This window comes from Lasioglossum baleicum, chromosome 6 (genome assembly GCF_051020765.1).
Source record: "Lasioglossum baleicum chromosome 6, iyLasBale1, whole genome shotgun sequence".
NCBI lineage: Eukaryota > Metazoa > Arthropoda > Insecta > Hymenoptera > Halictidae > Lasioglossum > Lasioglossum baleicum.
Window position 1 is genome coordinate 10781233 of NC_134934.1, and position 15405 is coordinate 10796637.

Here is a 15405-nt window from a genome sequence, read left to right on the forward strand (position 1 = left end):
TTGATGTCGGACGTCGCGCGTCGGTGCGGCGCGTGATCGATCGTCGTTTCATCGCATTTTGTCGCATTTCGTCGCATTTGGTTTGCGTGGAATCGTTACACTGTCGCGGGGCATCCAAATACGAATGAAATCTCGTCACGGTGAACGAGAGGCGAGCTTCGATTCAAGGATGCTGCCAGAGGATCGAGTTTTTCCTCCGTATTCATTACCGAAGGTGATTCTCGAGCGACAGAATGCAATTTGATTGCGCGCGACAATTCGGTTTCCGCTAGAAAATCAAAGACAAAGAAAATACAAGGTGACAAGAAATAACCAAGTTAATCATTTCTTATTATAATTCTGTCAAATCGGCGAATTTTGAAAAAACCAAATAATAACAACCATAACATGGACCTTTAGTATTCATATACTTTGGGTTTTTCCGACGCGACGAGCGTAAAGAGGTCCTTTATCCGCGTTTCCATATTTGAGAGATCGGTGTGCGGCGCTGGCTCTTACGATGAATTACTCGTAACGGATATTAATCGTCCATTGTGAGTGAAAAATGTGTCTGAATATTCATCGACCGAGCGACATGCAATTTGACGCGACAGTGATATAAGTTTTCAGTTCTCTTTGGTGTCGGTGTCGGTGACGGTGACTACTCGAACCGGACACTCGTCGCGACCTTCGTTGTTTCTTTCGATCGCGAGAAGCGTAACGCGAACAGAAGGAACGGCAATTTCTCAATTTCCTCGACGCTCCCGGAGCGTTTCGAATTGCTCTCGGACTCGACTCGACTCGACTAGTTGCCTAGTTCCTTGTTACGCGAAAGAACTTTTTCTCGCGGGCATACGCGAAACGGTCTCGTTTCGACGAGCGGTTGGTGCAATCGGGCGAATGGATCAGTCGGCCGGCCCGGATTATGCAACGATATTTGATAATCGAGTGTTCCGCGCAGTTGCCCCGACCCTTTCTGAAATATCGGGTAACATTCCTCCTTCTTCACCTTGTTCATCGATCTCATTCGAGCTTACCGGATTTATCGGGATATACAACGAGTTTCTTCAAATTTCATAGGATTTGCTTTTATCCGATCAGATGACGCTGGATTCTCCATTGAATTTCTTTCGGATCCTGTTCGATGGAGATCCATTGGATTTGTTCTTGGCGTTTCGGTTGAAAAAAATATATGAAAGACTTTTCAAAAACCACGTTTATATTAAAATGCACCAAAAAGGAGAAAACAATGTTTTTCCTGGTTCTGCATAAAATACCGAATCCAGTGAAATGACTAATAATATTTTTCCCCAAAATTTTATGCTAGTTCAAAATTTCAGCAAGATTGGACAATGGGAAGAGTTTTAAAATTCGATTACAAGATTTGACGCGTACAACAACAACAAAAATACTAATAGGATTAAGTGCGACGTAAAATAACCAATAAAAAAAGAAACATGGCAAGTTAATATAAGCGTGGTAATAAAAAATAGGTCAACTAACGGATTATGGAGCAGGTTTCCGTATAACCTATACATAGATGCCAAAGTATAGGTACCCCTCGTTATCCTCGTTATCGTGCCGCGGTCGCGGATGCAGTATCGGAGGAGTCGAGTCTGCTTCTCGATTTGTACCGCGTAGCGAGCAAGTACAGAGCGACTATGTACAGTACACTATGCAGTTGTTGCACTCCGTCTATCCTTTCACCGAACCGTTCGATACGCACGATCGTTGCTCCGTTCAGGACCATGTTCGATTGCCCTACGGATCGTGCTGTTGTTCGATTCGATTCGTTTCGTCTTGGTTATGCACGAGTGTTTAAGAAAAAGAAAAATTGAAGGAGAATGTTGGACACTCTACAAAAGATTAACACATAAGAAAAATCTATTTTCATTTCGAAGTTATTATGTGGAAAGTGGAGTGCAAGTAACCGAAGGTTAAATCTCGTTGAAGAAATTGCATATCGATGTATGTATTCGTTATTGACGGACAGCAAACGACATTCGTGCATTCGAAATTGAGTTCTGCAGACTGAAAGCGACGGCAGACAGTTAGGGATCGTGTATACCGTATGCGCATGAATTACCGGTGTTATTGTTAAACGGTATGCGCGATCAATTACAAAACCTGAATAGCTGATCATAAATTATCATAGCCGCGGCGCTCTCGTTACTTCTTTAAATAACAATTATGAAACCGTCGTTAACCCCGACACGTTCGAGGTTGCTCGGGCTTCGGTCAAGTTCCTGTCGGCTTATGAAAATCGAGTTGACCGTCGATCGGATTTATCGACGAATCCGATTACGTTGCGATTTCCTGTCACCGGCAATGATCGATGCGTCACTGCGCTCGTCGAAATATCATTTCCATCGTCCGGTTTCTCGCCAAATTTCGGCGATGGCGGGATAGCAATCTACAGAACGTTTGTTTCAACTTCAACACTAGGTTTACGGATTTTATAAACGTAACAAGATTGTGTCTATCCAAATTTTTAGCCATTTTTCCAATAATATGTACCCAAAGGAATAAATTTGGTAAATAATTCCTCAGGCAAGCATGTTTTTTTAATAATTGCGAATTAAGAATATTAGAACCCGTCATTTTGACGAGTATTCTAATCAATTCGTTCCGCGCATCAAACAATGAAATAAATGAACGACTGAATCCACTGCAGCTATCGCGCTGAACGATCCGTTTGCCGAACGGCGAACGGACGATTGGGCATTGGGCATTGGGCATGGGCGCTGCATAAACTAAACGCATAGCACAGCTTTCACTTTCGTTTAGACAGGGCGAGCATGATCCCGAGACGGTCTTCTGGGCCGCCAGAATTTTCAAAAGCGGCGGAACTTCTTCTGGTCCATTCCCCATTGATCGTCATTGAACTGACCTTGCGAACATCCAAAGAACGCTGAAATTTAAGCGAATCGAGCACGTGTCCCGTACACGTGCCACGATGATTTTCGATAAAAGATGAATTGCCTACTTCAGAATAATGGGTAGACACCGGGCCGATTATCCTGAAAGCCGTTTCGAAACCGTAATGGTCTCCTCCAAGGAATAGACCGCTTATCCGTCAAGAAAGCGCGACGAGATCGTTGACAAACGTTGCGGAGCGTTGGTCCGTCATCGATTATCCGACCTTTTCGCAGGAAAACGAGATGCATGCTACGCGACGAAAACTGGAGGAAACCGAAGGAAACGTGTCGCGGTCGCTCCTCTCGCGCATGACCTGGAAACCTCCTTGGCTCGCGGAGATATCTCTCCCGTGACCAGACGAGAGGAAAAAAAAGTCGAAAGCGGGCTTGTTGTTTCGTAACGATTTTCGACGTTCGAAACACGCGGTATGTTTCGATCGCGAACGCTGTTTATTCTCCTGCTGTATCGGAATTTGATCCTCTTACACGCGGCGAATCGTTAATCGTTTGTTCGAGAATTGACCAGCCGAATTACCGTCGAATTTTCTGTTCGCAGAGGTTGAGTGCGAGGTGTCGAGTCAAGTGGAGTATTCTCTACAAGCGATCTGGGGCGTGAGCATAAGAGAGCTTCACCTGGCGCTTTGGAAGCCCTGGAGCACCCTCCGAGACGCGTCCTTGAACGGCACTCTTCTTCAAGGCCACGCGCAGTACCTCACGCCACCGCAAACGTATCCTTTCGAAAATATGTATACCATTGACAACGGTACCAGCAACCAGTGCTCGACAAATTTCAAGCACAATATTGTTTGCAATATCGATTTCAGCTCTCGAGACGATCGCGAAAAATCTTTGTGCCGAACAACCGAATTTTCCAACTATTATAGAACCGGAAAAAATCGGAATGGGAACCGTAACGGATGGTACATACTTGCAAATGTCGGTTCTTCGTAATTGTTTCAACCGTCGGACAACGAACGATTTTTATAACTGTACATGTAATTGACAATTTGCTTCCTAAATGTCCATCAACATCGAAGCTGAAAAAATGAATGTTTGTCCACAAAAACTATAGTTAATATAAATTCACATAGACAATTGGGATGCGGTATTTTTCAGCTAAAAATTGCATCTCTTCATCGAGGTGTCCCGATCACCCTATTCAATATTTCTTCTGCCTGCTGTAAAAATCGTCCGTCGTCCGAGAGTTAATTGCCATAAATCGAGTACTGAAATGACAATTTGGATGTTGCGGATCAAGTCCTTCGCGGAAACGGGAACGAAGGTTTGCGTCCTCGTAAACCAATTTGAAACTCGGTTGCCATGAAGGAGCTGTAAATCCATCGAGTTCGCAATCGCGATTCTGCGATCGATGTTCAAAGTCAACGAGATATATCGGTTATTCTCCTTGACCAAGATGTGCAGTAGACAACCGCACGGCGAGGAAACGCTCAGATTGTCGCTTCCGGCGCCAGAGCTGGAACTGGGGACACCTCCGCGTCTCTGTTACCCTCTGGTGATCTTCCTGACCCGTCGCGACAACGGGGATCCGCATCCTGACGAAACCGTGAGTATCTTTTCAACCGAACATAGCAACGATCTGAACAGAAACGAACGAACGAATGTATGAATGAATGTATGTCTTATCCAGCTATGGATCATTGGCTAGCAACCGGTGATTTTTAATTAGTCGAGTGATTGCGCGGAACACGAGAGTGGAGTGTGTCCTAGATAGCGGTCATTGGTAGCCGTTGCCTACGCTAACATTCTAGAGTCCTTTTGATCGGTTCCCCGTCGTCGAACCTCTGGCCTGCGGTTCCTTTTCACGATCGACTCCCTGTCCAACCTGTTGACTTCGCTCGTTTTCATTCGATTCGAGAGAGGATCGATGTTTCACCTGTTTAAGGGGGTAGACTCGTTTCCAGGATTGCAAGGGCAGTGGTAAAAAGCGCCAAATTTTACTATTTTACAAAAGTCCTATTTTTACGTTTACAAGGCGTAATTTGCATTAATCGGAAGCATAAAGCTGCGACAGCAAATTACGCCTCGTAAACGTGAAAATAACAATTTCGAGGGCGATTGCGTCCTAGATTGAGATTTTATCTAGCGCTGTTGACTACTTAAACACCCCGTATTTGCATTATCGAGAAATGAGAAGGCGCATCCCGCACCCTTGCGATCTTGGGAACGAGAGTCTACCCCTTTAACACTTGTGTAGCCAACCGAATAGTCATTGGATTTCTTTCAAGAAAAAAAGTTTAATACTAAAGGTTTTAACATTAGCAATACATTTTTGGTTGGCTATATAAGGTTTAACCGGAACAAGTGAGACCTAGAATTAACGATTTTGTTGTTCGAAAAAGGTGGCACTGGTGAACGTGGTCCACATCAAGGATAGCGTTTGCACCCTGCCGACTTCGATCCTGGCGCAGTATCTGAAGCAAGCGAACGGCCAGTTGTCCTGCCTCAAGGTGAGAGTCCAAAGAGACGAATAAAACGAGGTACAGTAATCCCGCGATCTAAGCCGATTCTCGATTCGAACGTAGAAAAGTAAGTACGTAAGTAACCTTTTCTCACTAAAATGACAACAAACACGATACAATTTGGCTCGCATTTACGTCATACAAGAAGAAAATTGAAAATAAAAAAGTTAGCATCGCATTGGTGTTTTAAACGATACAATAAGTTCTTCATTTCTGCCGACCGCCGCACTATGGGCCAAATCGACGAAATCTGTGCCACATCAAAGAACTTTCGATAGAAATGAGATAGAGCGATGAATTTTTTTTTAAATGAAAGCTGAAACTTTGCAGAATATGGGATAATTATGGAGATTGTGGTACGAACGTTTCTTAACCATGAAAGAAGTCGTTAAACTTGCACAATTTTCTTGAAATTTTCTTGAAATCTTCCCGACGTTACAAAACGTTCTTACCATAATCTCCCTATTTTTCCCATATTCTGCAAAGTTTCAGCTTTAATTTTTTAAAAATTTCATCGCTCTACCTCATTGCTATCGAAAGTTCTTTGATTTTGAATCGAGTTTCGACCAAATTTCCCACTGTGCGGCGTTAACGCGTGCCTGGGACGAGATTACGGTGGAAGAGTGCGCGACCATATCATCGAACACAATTTTAGAAAGCTGATCCGTAAATGTATCGAATCGAAAGTAGGCAATTTTGAACATTTGTTGTAAATGTTTTAGGTTCATTTCATTGTTAATGAATCAATAAAACTGATTATTCGGTCAAGTTTTATGCTGCTGAAATGCTTTAAAAAATTCCGGCAACTTTTCAGCCACCCTGTATAGAAAGGTGATGTTGTAAAAGAAGAACTAGAACTAAAACTAACACGGTTTATCCCGATTTCAGCAACTGTATCTGGCGACGGGCAACTCGACCAACTACGACGAAGGAGATGTGTCCTCGGGTTTGGGCTCGGCCCTGGCGCTTGCGGAGCCGTGCAACAACAGCGGGGGTGCGGCGAGGGGTGCGCTGGTCGCTTCCGGTACCGGCGATCCGGAGGGTTCGCTCTGGAACACAGCAGGGGAGCAGCTCTGCGTTGTCTGCCAGTATTTCCCCCTTTCCCGAGCCTTGCTGCCCTGCAGACACACCTGCATCTGCGCCTCCTGCTTCGGCAAGTTGGACCGGTGTCCCATGTGCAGGAGCCCGATCAAGAGCTACTTTTGCATCCGAGGCGAAGAGTACATGCCCCTCGAGACGGAGATCAACCCGTGCAAGCAGAGACAATCGAGTAATCACGGGCCCACTCATTGGCTGCACGATTGGAACGACAGACTTACCGATTTCCTGGGGTTTGCACGATAGGACCGCCTTCGTTCCGTCCCGAGCCGAATAACAAGACTCACCATGTTCCGTGTTTCGTGTTCCGTGTCCCCTCTGGCCGAGGGACCAAGGTTCTCTAGGCGTAGTAGCGTTGGCAACGATAGAAACGCGTTTCTGCGAGCAGGAATCGTTATCTGTTAGAGTAACGGACGATTGAGAAGCATTCGAACCGCGCCGTCGTTGAAATTTCGGGCACCCGGCGAGAACGGGTTCCCAAGAAAATTTCCAAATCGGAAATTCGGTGTCGGTGAACTCAACGGATTCTCAACGACACGAAAAGCAAACGCTTCTGAGATCACCTATGGAGTAACTTTGAAATTTTTACCGAGTAACGTTGTATAAATAATACGTAAGATGTACATATACAAGATAACGGATAGGACGTGTCCGATTCTACGATTGTAACTAACGAATAAGTTATTGATATTATTTCATACGAACACACACAAGTTTATTCGATAGATCTAGAGACGTTAGTTCTGATATGCATGCCTCTAAAAGTATTTCCCCAGTCCTCTATTCTCTCACACTCCTGTTATTCCTCGCTCTCTGTCTCTACTACGTCTATCGTCTATCTCTCTCTCCATCCGCTCGATTTTTCTACCTGTAACGGATCAACAAGCGGTCCGAAGGGAAAATCCTCTTTTGTTTCCTTTGTAATTGCTCTGCCGTCCATGAGCAGCGCGATGGAGCCACTTTCGCGAGGTTCTTTCTCGAAAGGAAAAAACAACACGGGGTTCAGTCGGAAATAGGAACGACGAACGTTCGCTGGCAAATTAATTTAAGAGAAGGACGTTGCGCGTCTCAACGTTAGAAACTGTAAACTGTAAATACACAGACTGTGATAATTGTAATAACATCTATTATGTACCAGACACACCACGGAAAACAATCGGAGCAACGCGAGAAAGAATATCGGTCTCGCGTTTCACCGTTAAACGCGTATGTACACGTTGTCGAGCCTTTTTCCGGATATCTTCCAGAGATATGCGTTCAATGGAAAAGCACGGTATATCGTTCTCCTGCTTCCGGACGATTCTAACGAGAACAAGAGTTTTAAGCACGTCACGATAATCGTGTTCTATACGCGGACACCGTTCGGAAAGAGTTGAGAGTTTTTAATCATTCGCGTTTCGAATATCAAACCGAGAATGTCAAAAGATTCGAATTTAATACTTGAAGAGTTTAAACGAAAGTTAGACTTAAGCGGTCCTCGACTTTTCCATTTTCGTTCTATTCGTTTGGAGTTGTATATATATACATATATATCACTAGACAGCGGATCTTTCTGCAAAATACACATTTTAGAAATTGATTTTCTTTCGAAACGATGTAACAGCATTTTTAAATTCTTCTAGTGTTTTTAGTGCTTTAAAATGCATCTACTCATTTTTGCAACAAATACATAAAATCCGCTGTCTATATATCAATCTCTCTTTTCTCTATTTCTCTATCTCTGTCTCAGTCTCTTTTTTGTGATAAGCAGTCCGCGAATTTTTATGCGAACGTAGCTGAAATGGAAAAGATGGTTACGTGAAATTCGCGGACGCGGAGGAAATCGAATAAACGAATGCTTCGGTGATTCTTATCGCTCACAGCGCGACGGTGTCGCGCGTCGTTAACGGTAGGGATCATTGAAACGCCTCGTGTGGCGCAGTTACAAGCCCCGACGCGTGTACGAGTAGGGGAGTACAATGAAACTATACGGCTAATTCAAGAGTAAAAGGCCTCTGAAGTCAATGTTATTATAGTCGACGATCTTAACATCCTAATTTATATTTGATTCAACAAGTATGGAGTTTCGACGACGAAACGATGTCTGTATGTGAGAACCTGTATATAATTTATTTAATAAAGCGTATTCATGCTGTTACACCGTGTCGTGCACGCGTACACAGGCGTTGTCGTTTAAAAAGCTACGAACGAAACGCGCAAGATTCATTCAATTTCTCGTTCCGTTTCTACTGCGACTTTATAATGTCCATCCACTGAAAATTGCACGATTTATTTCACCGGACAGTACAACCCCCGCCCCTGGAATTATACAAATATATAAACGATTTTTATCGTTGAATCATTTTACCGTTTCAAATTAGATCCACTCATTTTTCAAGTAAATCTGTAAAATCCACCGAATTTGGCTCGGATAAGGAGTTACAATGGAAGAATGTGTACACGCAGTGCACATAACTTGGTTCCTATTTATAATTTTTCAGTGATATCGTTTAGACAACTATGTATATATGAAACTATACCTGTGACTAGTATCAAACAATTAATTAAATATCTTTACATTGGACTTGACAAAGTTGATGGTAATTAGAAAAATGCATATAAACTGTATCGTATTTAACAACAATACGACATTTGACAATTTAAATTAATATCCTGTAAAAGTTATATATGCTAGTTTAATTCCGGCTAAAATTTACATGCGCTGCTTTATGCTTCCGAATTATACAAATGACGCCTCGTAAACGTAAAAATAGGACTTTTGAAGGCGATCGCGGTCTAGATTGATCTTTTATACTGCGCTTTTGACTACTGAAACTCCCCATCTTTGCACGATGAAAAAATGAGCGCCCTTGCAATCCTAAAAACGAGTCTACTGCTCTGCCGGTAACATTTGGCTAAGAGTTTGAGCGTTCTGCCGCTAGATGGCGCTGTAAGTACGTATACGAAGCGCAAATAATTCGTGCCGGAATTAACATTGCGTCTTATGAGAAAAGCGGCACGGATCATTTGCTGCTGTAATGAATATCCAATATTTTTCATTTTGCATGAATAAATTATCTTTATTGTACAATACAGACACAGAGGATTCTCCAGTATACATCCACCAATTTTTTTAGCCCTTGAATAACAATTTCATTGAATATTTAACCATCCACGCGTTGGATGCAGTTGGATGGTTGGAGTGGAACAGGCTCTTTGTGTCCAAAGATCCGAGCGTCTATAGATCGGTGATTTTCGAGTGAGCTCGACTTTCCTCGGGTGCGCTCGGTCTCTAGCAATACACGACGGTACATATCAGACGGTATGTCGGTCTGTATTCTGTATACGTATTTACGTACACTATAGATACACTATACATACATACTGTATACACGTATTTCACTGTGTACAACTCAGATGACCGTTGATCACGTTGACATTCCACTCTGTGCTTTTATATACGAATTCAAATTTTTTCTTGTGCATCGTACGAAATTTCTCCGCAGATAAAAGATCAGTTATTTAGAATCGATTCTCGTTCTATTCTCTGGCAAGTGATGTCGCCGAAAGCAAGAAGGTGAGCGACACGCACGGTCCGTGCGATCCAAGACGATTCGATGAGCGAAAATAAGGACGCGGATCCGCGTGTCTCGTGAAAATCACTATAAAACTGTGCTGTGAACCGGTGCTGTATTGTTTCGGTTCCCTTTGTCCGTCGCGGAAACTCGGTTGTTTTCGTTCACGTCGGAGCCTTCACCTCTGCGATGGTTTACCGCAAGTAGAAGGATATACACGAGCCAGTTTTGGATGTCCTTTTCAGGCACGTGTACACTCATCGATCAAAGGGGAATGTTTGTTTTGCTTTTCGCTGGCTTCGAGTCCCGAGCTATTGCAAAGGTTAGACCGAACAACAGCACGATCACTTGATGAGAGGTGAGTGTGCGCTCCTTGTTTTTCTATCAGCTTTCACGTCTGACTCATTCGCGCGGTGATAACACCCGGTGTAAATTCGATCCGCCGAAATAACCCATTTCAATATTCTTCGAACATCTAACGTGCTATTTTCGAACGTTAAACATTGTTACAATTGTTGTCGCGCCAGTGTTTTCCGGGATAAATCGATTCAACGTTGAAACTGTTTAGTCAACCGCAATCTATTTACACGAGTCGAAATGTTCGCGTAAAATTTAGTTTTCATCGTGTGAATTATCGTTGCCGTGCGTTATACATATTTAAATATATTGGCTGACAAAAGAAAGACGCTGTCGAATATATTTAAAAGTAACTTGATCTACATACATAATTTTGTTATCTCTTCATGTAATAAAATGTAATTTGTTAAGCTTCTCGATCAGTTTACCATCTTTTACATTTAATCAAGATCGAACTTCTCTGTACACTTATTTAGGCTGACAAGAAAGTAAAGACATGAACTTGATCCAGTTTTGTTATCTTTTAATATAATTTGTTAAGCTTCTCGACTCGTTCACATTTAATCAAGATCAAACCTCTTTGTACACTTAATCGAGTTTTGTTATCTTCTCATATAATTTCAATTAAAATCAAACTTTTCTGTACACGGTGACAAGAAAGATGCTGTCAAATATAAAAGTAACTTGATCTAGTTTTATTACCTTTTCATATAATTTGTTAAGCTTCTCGACTCGTTCACATTTAATCAAGATCAAACTTCTCTGTGCCATCAACTTTTGAGGAAATATGACAAGTATACACATTCTTAAACGAACAGCTCACATCAAACACATGTACATTCTTAACACTTTGATCGCCCAGCGTAATTCGGCTAAGTTTCCCGCAGGGCCCAAATCCGACCGTCGGTACACAGAACGTAAACACAACGAAAAGCAAGAATTCATGTTGTATATCCTATATATAAAATCCTATTTTTAATTAACTCGAACAAGAAGAGCGTCACCCATATTTGGGTGACGGGGCCTCCACGGAAGCATACCCATCACCCAGATATGGGTGACGCGGCGATCAACGTGTTAAAAGAACTTTGTCTAAATTGAGACGCCATTGGTAACGAACTATGTGGTTCTCTATTTCAGGTGTTAAGCAATAAATAGCTACAAATAATAAGATAAGCAATGGCTGGCAGCGGAGAACTTTGGGTGCAATGTTTTACCTGTTGCTTGACGCAACAAGGGCCGAGGACACGCAACGGGAGGCAAAGGTCGCACCAGAGATTAAGGATAGACCGCAGTATGATAGGGGTGCCCACAAATTTTAGACACACCGGTCACATAAGCAGTGGAGATGTGGATATGACCAGCGCGCAATTGTCTAATATTCAGGCGCAGATGCAGATGAAAGGAGGCTATGACAACGCGTACGGAGTTAAGGTATCATAATTTCAGTTCTTCCGGTAGAGATTATAACAATGAAAATTGTATTCAAACGAACATTTCGTTTCAGGCATGTTGAAAATAATCGCTCAACGCATTTAGACTGACTTGGAAAACAATCTTGCAACGGAACTGTAAAATCGACTCTGTTTTTAATGCCAATTGTTCCTTGCATCGAAATGAACGTACATGCAGCCTGTACGCACAGATATGTTCGGAAGAGGTCTCGGTTTAAAATGAAATCCAATTTACAAAGACCAAACGCAAAACAGAATCCACATTCGCAAGTTGCTTAGCTGTCCAGAGACCGTATTAAAAATTTGCATTTAACGACAAGTTACATTTAACTACTAGTTACGCTTTTACGATAAAGACTGGATGCTCGATAGGAACAGAAACTGCCACATTATACACACAAGTTTTGGAGGTGCATTACCATTTTGTTTCTCTTTTTTTAGTAACTTGGAATTATTCTTCCATTTAAAATAGTCGGTGTTCATTGATATACACATTTATAATATTATGCTAGATGTTATATCGAGCGTTACTCGTATTTACATGATTTTGTTTTTGACTAAATGACTCTTTGCAGTAGTGAATCTGTCATTAATTAACGCCAGATACCGTTCTTATATTTCCTAGCGTGGATAGAAGTACTTCACAGTTACGTAGTGCTTTTGTAAAAAGATAAAGAACAAACGAAGAAAGAATGTATTTTGCATGGTTCACCTGTGCCAATTAATGGATAAATATTTTAGCATATATACGGTGAACGCCAATGTTCACAAAGCACGGCCCATTTTTCCTACTTCCGTATTTCACCCCGAAAACGGGGCGCGTCAACCTACATTAGGTAATTTTTGGAACTTAGATGTGTCGAAAAGAAAAAGTCGAGAGAGAAAAAATTATTTATACGTATTTCTCCTAGTCTATAATCATTTTACTACAAATCGTGAATTATCATAGCTATTGTTTGTCATACTTTATTCATACGACTTGTGATCTCTCGGAGGTGTATTCATGGACCAGTGACAAATGTATGGGGACAGAAGAGGCGAGGGGAGGTAGGAATCCTTTGCTAATTTTTTACTATAAAATTTCAATTCTGGGTCACTTTGCACGTAAAGATAAATGTATATTAGCTCAACTTCGAAAGTATGCCTACACCCTCGAGTTCCGATCGTCTTCTGTGTATACATCGTAAATATTTATTTAGACTTTTGGTACTTTTGGAAAAGAAAATTGTAAAGAAAACTTTGATAAATGTACAAGCACTTGATATGGGACTATAAAAAGAAAATGTGCGTCGAAACAAAAGATAGTTCTAAGTATTGTATTTAATTATGTAAGAATAAATTTGTATACTTGTGCAATTATAGGTTTCATTAGCTTGGTTCACCAATAACGAGTGCAACAACGTTTTGTTTTAATGCTACAGAACGCGTTTATTTATTGTTGTGTCATCTACAACGCGTAAGAGTATTCATCGATATAGTTAAACGTAAGATACAAAAGAAATAGTATTTTTAAACTGTACATTGTTACATCGATGACTATAATATCACATAATATCCACGTGGATATAGCTTCACGTTCATTTCAGAGACTCGCCCCATCCTCCTCGAACAAAGTATTGCTTAAAGCTCTCTCTCTCTCCAGTTAAAACATTCGTTCAAGAATATTCGCAACAAAAAGAATATTCTGCACAATAAAACATACGTACATTCGCCTAGTGATAATCGTACTAATATCAAACATATCGCATACGTACATGGACGATGATATACGTACGCTTCCTGCCTTATATTTTAAGCATTCATTCGTCATGGATAAATCGAAGAAACGCCTGCGGGTCTTTAGTATGCGTCTTCTACACCGCACAATGGGCTAAACCGACGAAATCTGTATGAAAATCAAAGAACTTTCGATAGAAATGAGATAGAGCGATGAAATTTTTTAAAAATAAAAGCTGAAACTTTGCAGAATATGGGATAATTATGGAGATTGTGGTACGAACGTTTTTTAACGTTGAGAAAATTCGTTAAACTGGCACAATTTCGAAAAAATTGTGGTTTTTCCAAACCACGCGCGGAAAAAATTTTTTGAACACGCTGTACTTCATTTCCCGTAGATTTTTTCACGCTAATTTCAAATCTGGTCTCAAAATTTTTCTACGACCTCAGGATATTGCAAAATCGATTTCTTGAAATTCTACATGTTTAAAGAATTTTCTCAAGGTTAAAAAACGTTCGTACCATAATCTCCCTAGTTTTTCCATATTCTGCAAAGTTTCAGCTTTAATTTAAAAAAAAAATTTCATCGCTCTACCTCATTCTTTCTATCGAAAGGTCTTTCTTTCTATCAAAGATTTTGACACAGATTTCGTCGGTTTAGCCCACTGTGCGCCGCCTAACTAAGCTAGCAGACTATTTCAAGCACAATCGTTCTCTCTCTATATATATTTATGTTATATACAGGGTGTCCCAAAACTCGTGAAAATCCCGAAAGGGGGTGGTCCCTGAGAACATTCTAAGAGACATTTTCCTTTGCACCAATGTCAACTGCGGCTTCGTTTAGGAGTTATTAACGAAAAACACGGACCAATCAGAGCGCGTCCTGGCCCGCCGCGCCGGCAAGCGAGTGTCGGTGGTACGCCGTGACATCGCAACGAACAAGAGTTTCTCGATAATGTGAATCCTCTCCGATTTCGATGAGCTTTGGATACGTTGTCCAGACCATGATTCTGAACAACATTTCTCTTTAGACTTTTTGGCGATCGGCTTTAGTTTACGAGATAATCGTAAAAAAAGAGAAGAAGCAGAAACTGATTGAATTAAAAACTCACGTATTCAGCCGTAAATCCATTTGCTGCTTCGAAATGTGTGTCACTGGGTCACTCGGTGACGAACTGCACAGATGTCTTCAGGTACACGGCAGTACCGAAAGCCAAGGGACGTACGGCCAGGTCGACGAACTGCACAGCCGGTGGTAGAAGGCCTAAGGGATGCGCGGTCAAGTCGACGATCCAGAATTTAACTTTCACTTTCGAATCGATAAATAATTCGTATGTTTATTTTACACAGATGCCTTGAAATTTTTCCACACTCACAATCACTGTTCACATTTGTCAACACATAGTTATGCACTAATAATAATTGCCATATCCCTTGTACTGCTGCACAAATCACAACAATCAGGTAATGCAATCACTAGACTGCGGATTTCATGCATTTGTAGCAAACATGAGTAGGTGCATTTTAATACAGTAGAGAGATTAAAATAATTTCAAAACACCAATGTATTATTTTCAAATTCTTAAAATGATCACAGTAAGAATCAAATATCTGTCTGGCTCCTGTCCCTTGTAATAGCGGCAGCCAACATTCATTTTGCATAAAGATTCGCAGTCTAGTGATTAGTTTAAATATCACAGTAAAAAAAACAGCTAATACATAGCAACCGTTAGCTTTGAATTTACAAGTCTTTGGAGATATTCTCTCTACCGCGGCTCGAACGACACTGATTTTCCGCAAGATTTTTCTAAAGAATTTAGGAAGGGCATTTAGAGTGTCGAAATTCGAA

At 41.4% G+C, this 15405-nt stretch overlaps 2 protein-coding genes across 7 annotated transcripts in view; both read left to right on the forward strand.

Annotated features, from left to right (window-relative positions):
* LOC143209549 (cell growth regulator with RING finger domain protein 1) overlaps positions 1-8620 on the forward strand; it is a 33755-nt gene extending 25135 nt beyond the window's left edge. For 4 of the 5 annotated variants that reach the window (XM_076425338.1, XM_076425335.1, XM_076425339.1 and 1 more), the window contains exons 3-6: positions 3454-3625; positions 4320-4461; positions 5258-5365; positions 6266-8620. In XM_076425338.1, the coding sequence (XP_076281453.1) occupies positions 3454-3625; positions 4320-4461; positions 5258-5365; positions 6266-6721 (878 nt within the window). In that variant the 3' untranslated portion in view covers positions 6722-8620. The remainder of the gene's footprint in view (positions 1-3453; positions 3626-4319; positions 4462-5257; positions 5366-6265) is intronic. The other variant, XM_076425336.1, reaches the window with a different exon arrangement.
* A 1145-nt stretch (positions 8621-9765) lies between these two features.
* Spec2 (CDC42 small effector protein Spec2) lies at positions 9766-13196 on the forward strand. 2 transcript variants are annotated; one of them, XM_076425357.1, is made up of 3 exons: positions 9766-10387; positions 11527-11820; positions 11894-13196. In XM_076425357.1, exons 2-3 carry the CDS (start codon positions 11566-11568, stop codon positions 11900-11902), a joined length of 264 nt encoding a protein of 87 aa, XP_076281472.1. In that variant the 5' UTR covers positions 9766-10387; positions 11527-11565; the 3' UTR covers positions 11903-13196. The 2 variants fall into 2 exon arrangements, with proteins under 2 accessions (XP_076281472.1, XP_076281473.1); XM_076425358.1 differs by lacking the exon at positions 9766-10387 and adding an exon at positions 10427-10735.
* Positions 13197-15405: the final 2209 nt, after the last annotated feature.

Coding starts and splice junctions, on each gene's coding strand:
- Spec2 (XM_076425357.1), top strand. CDS start 11,566: ATGGCTGGCAGCGGAGAACTTTGGGTGCAATGTTTTACCTGTTGCTTG.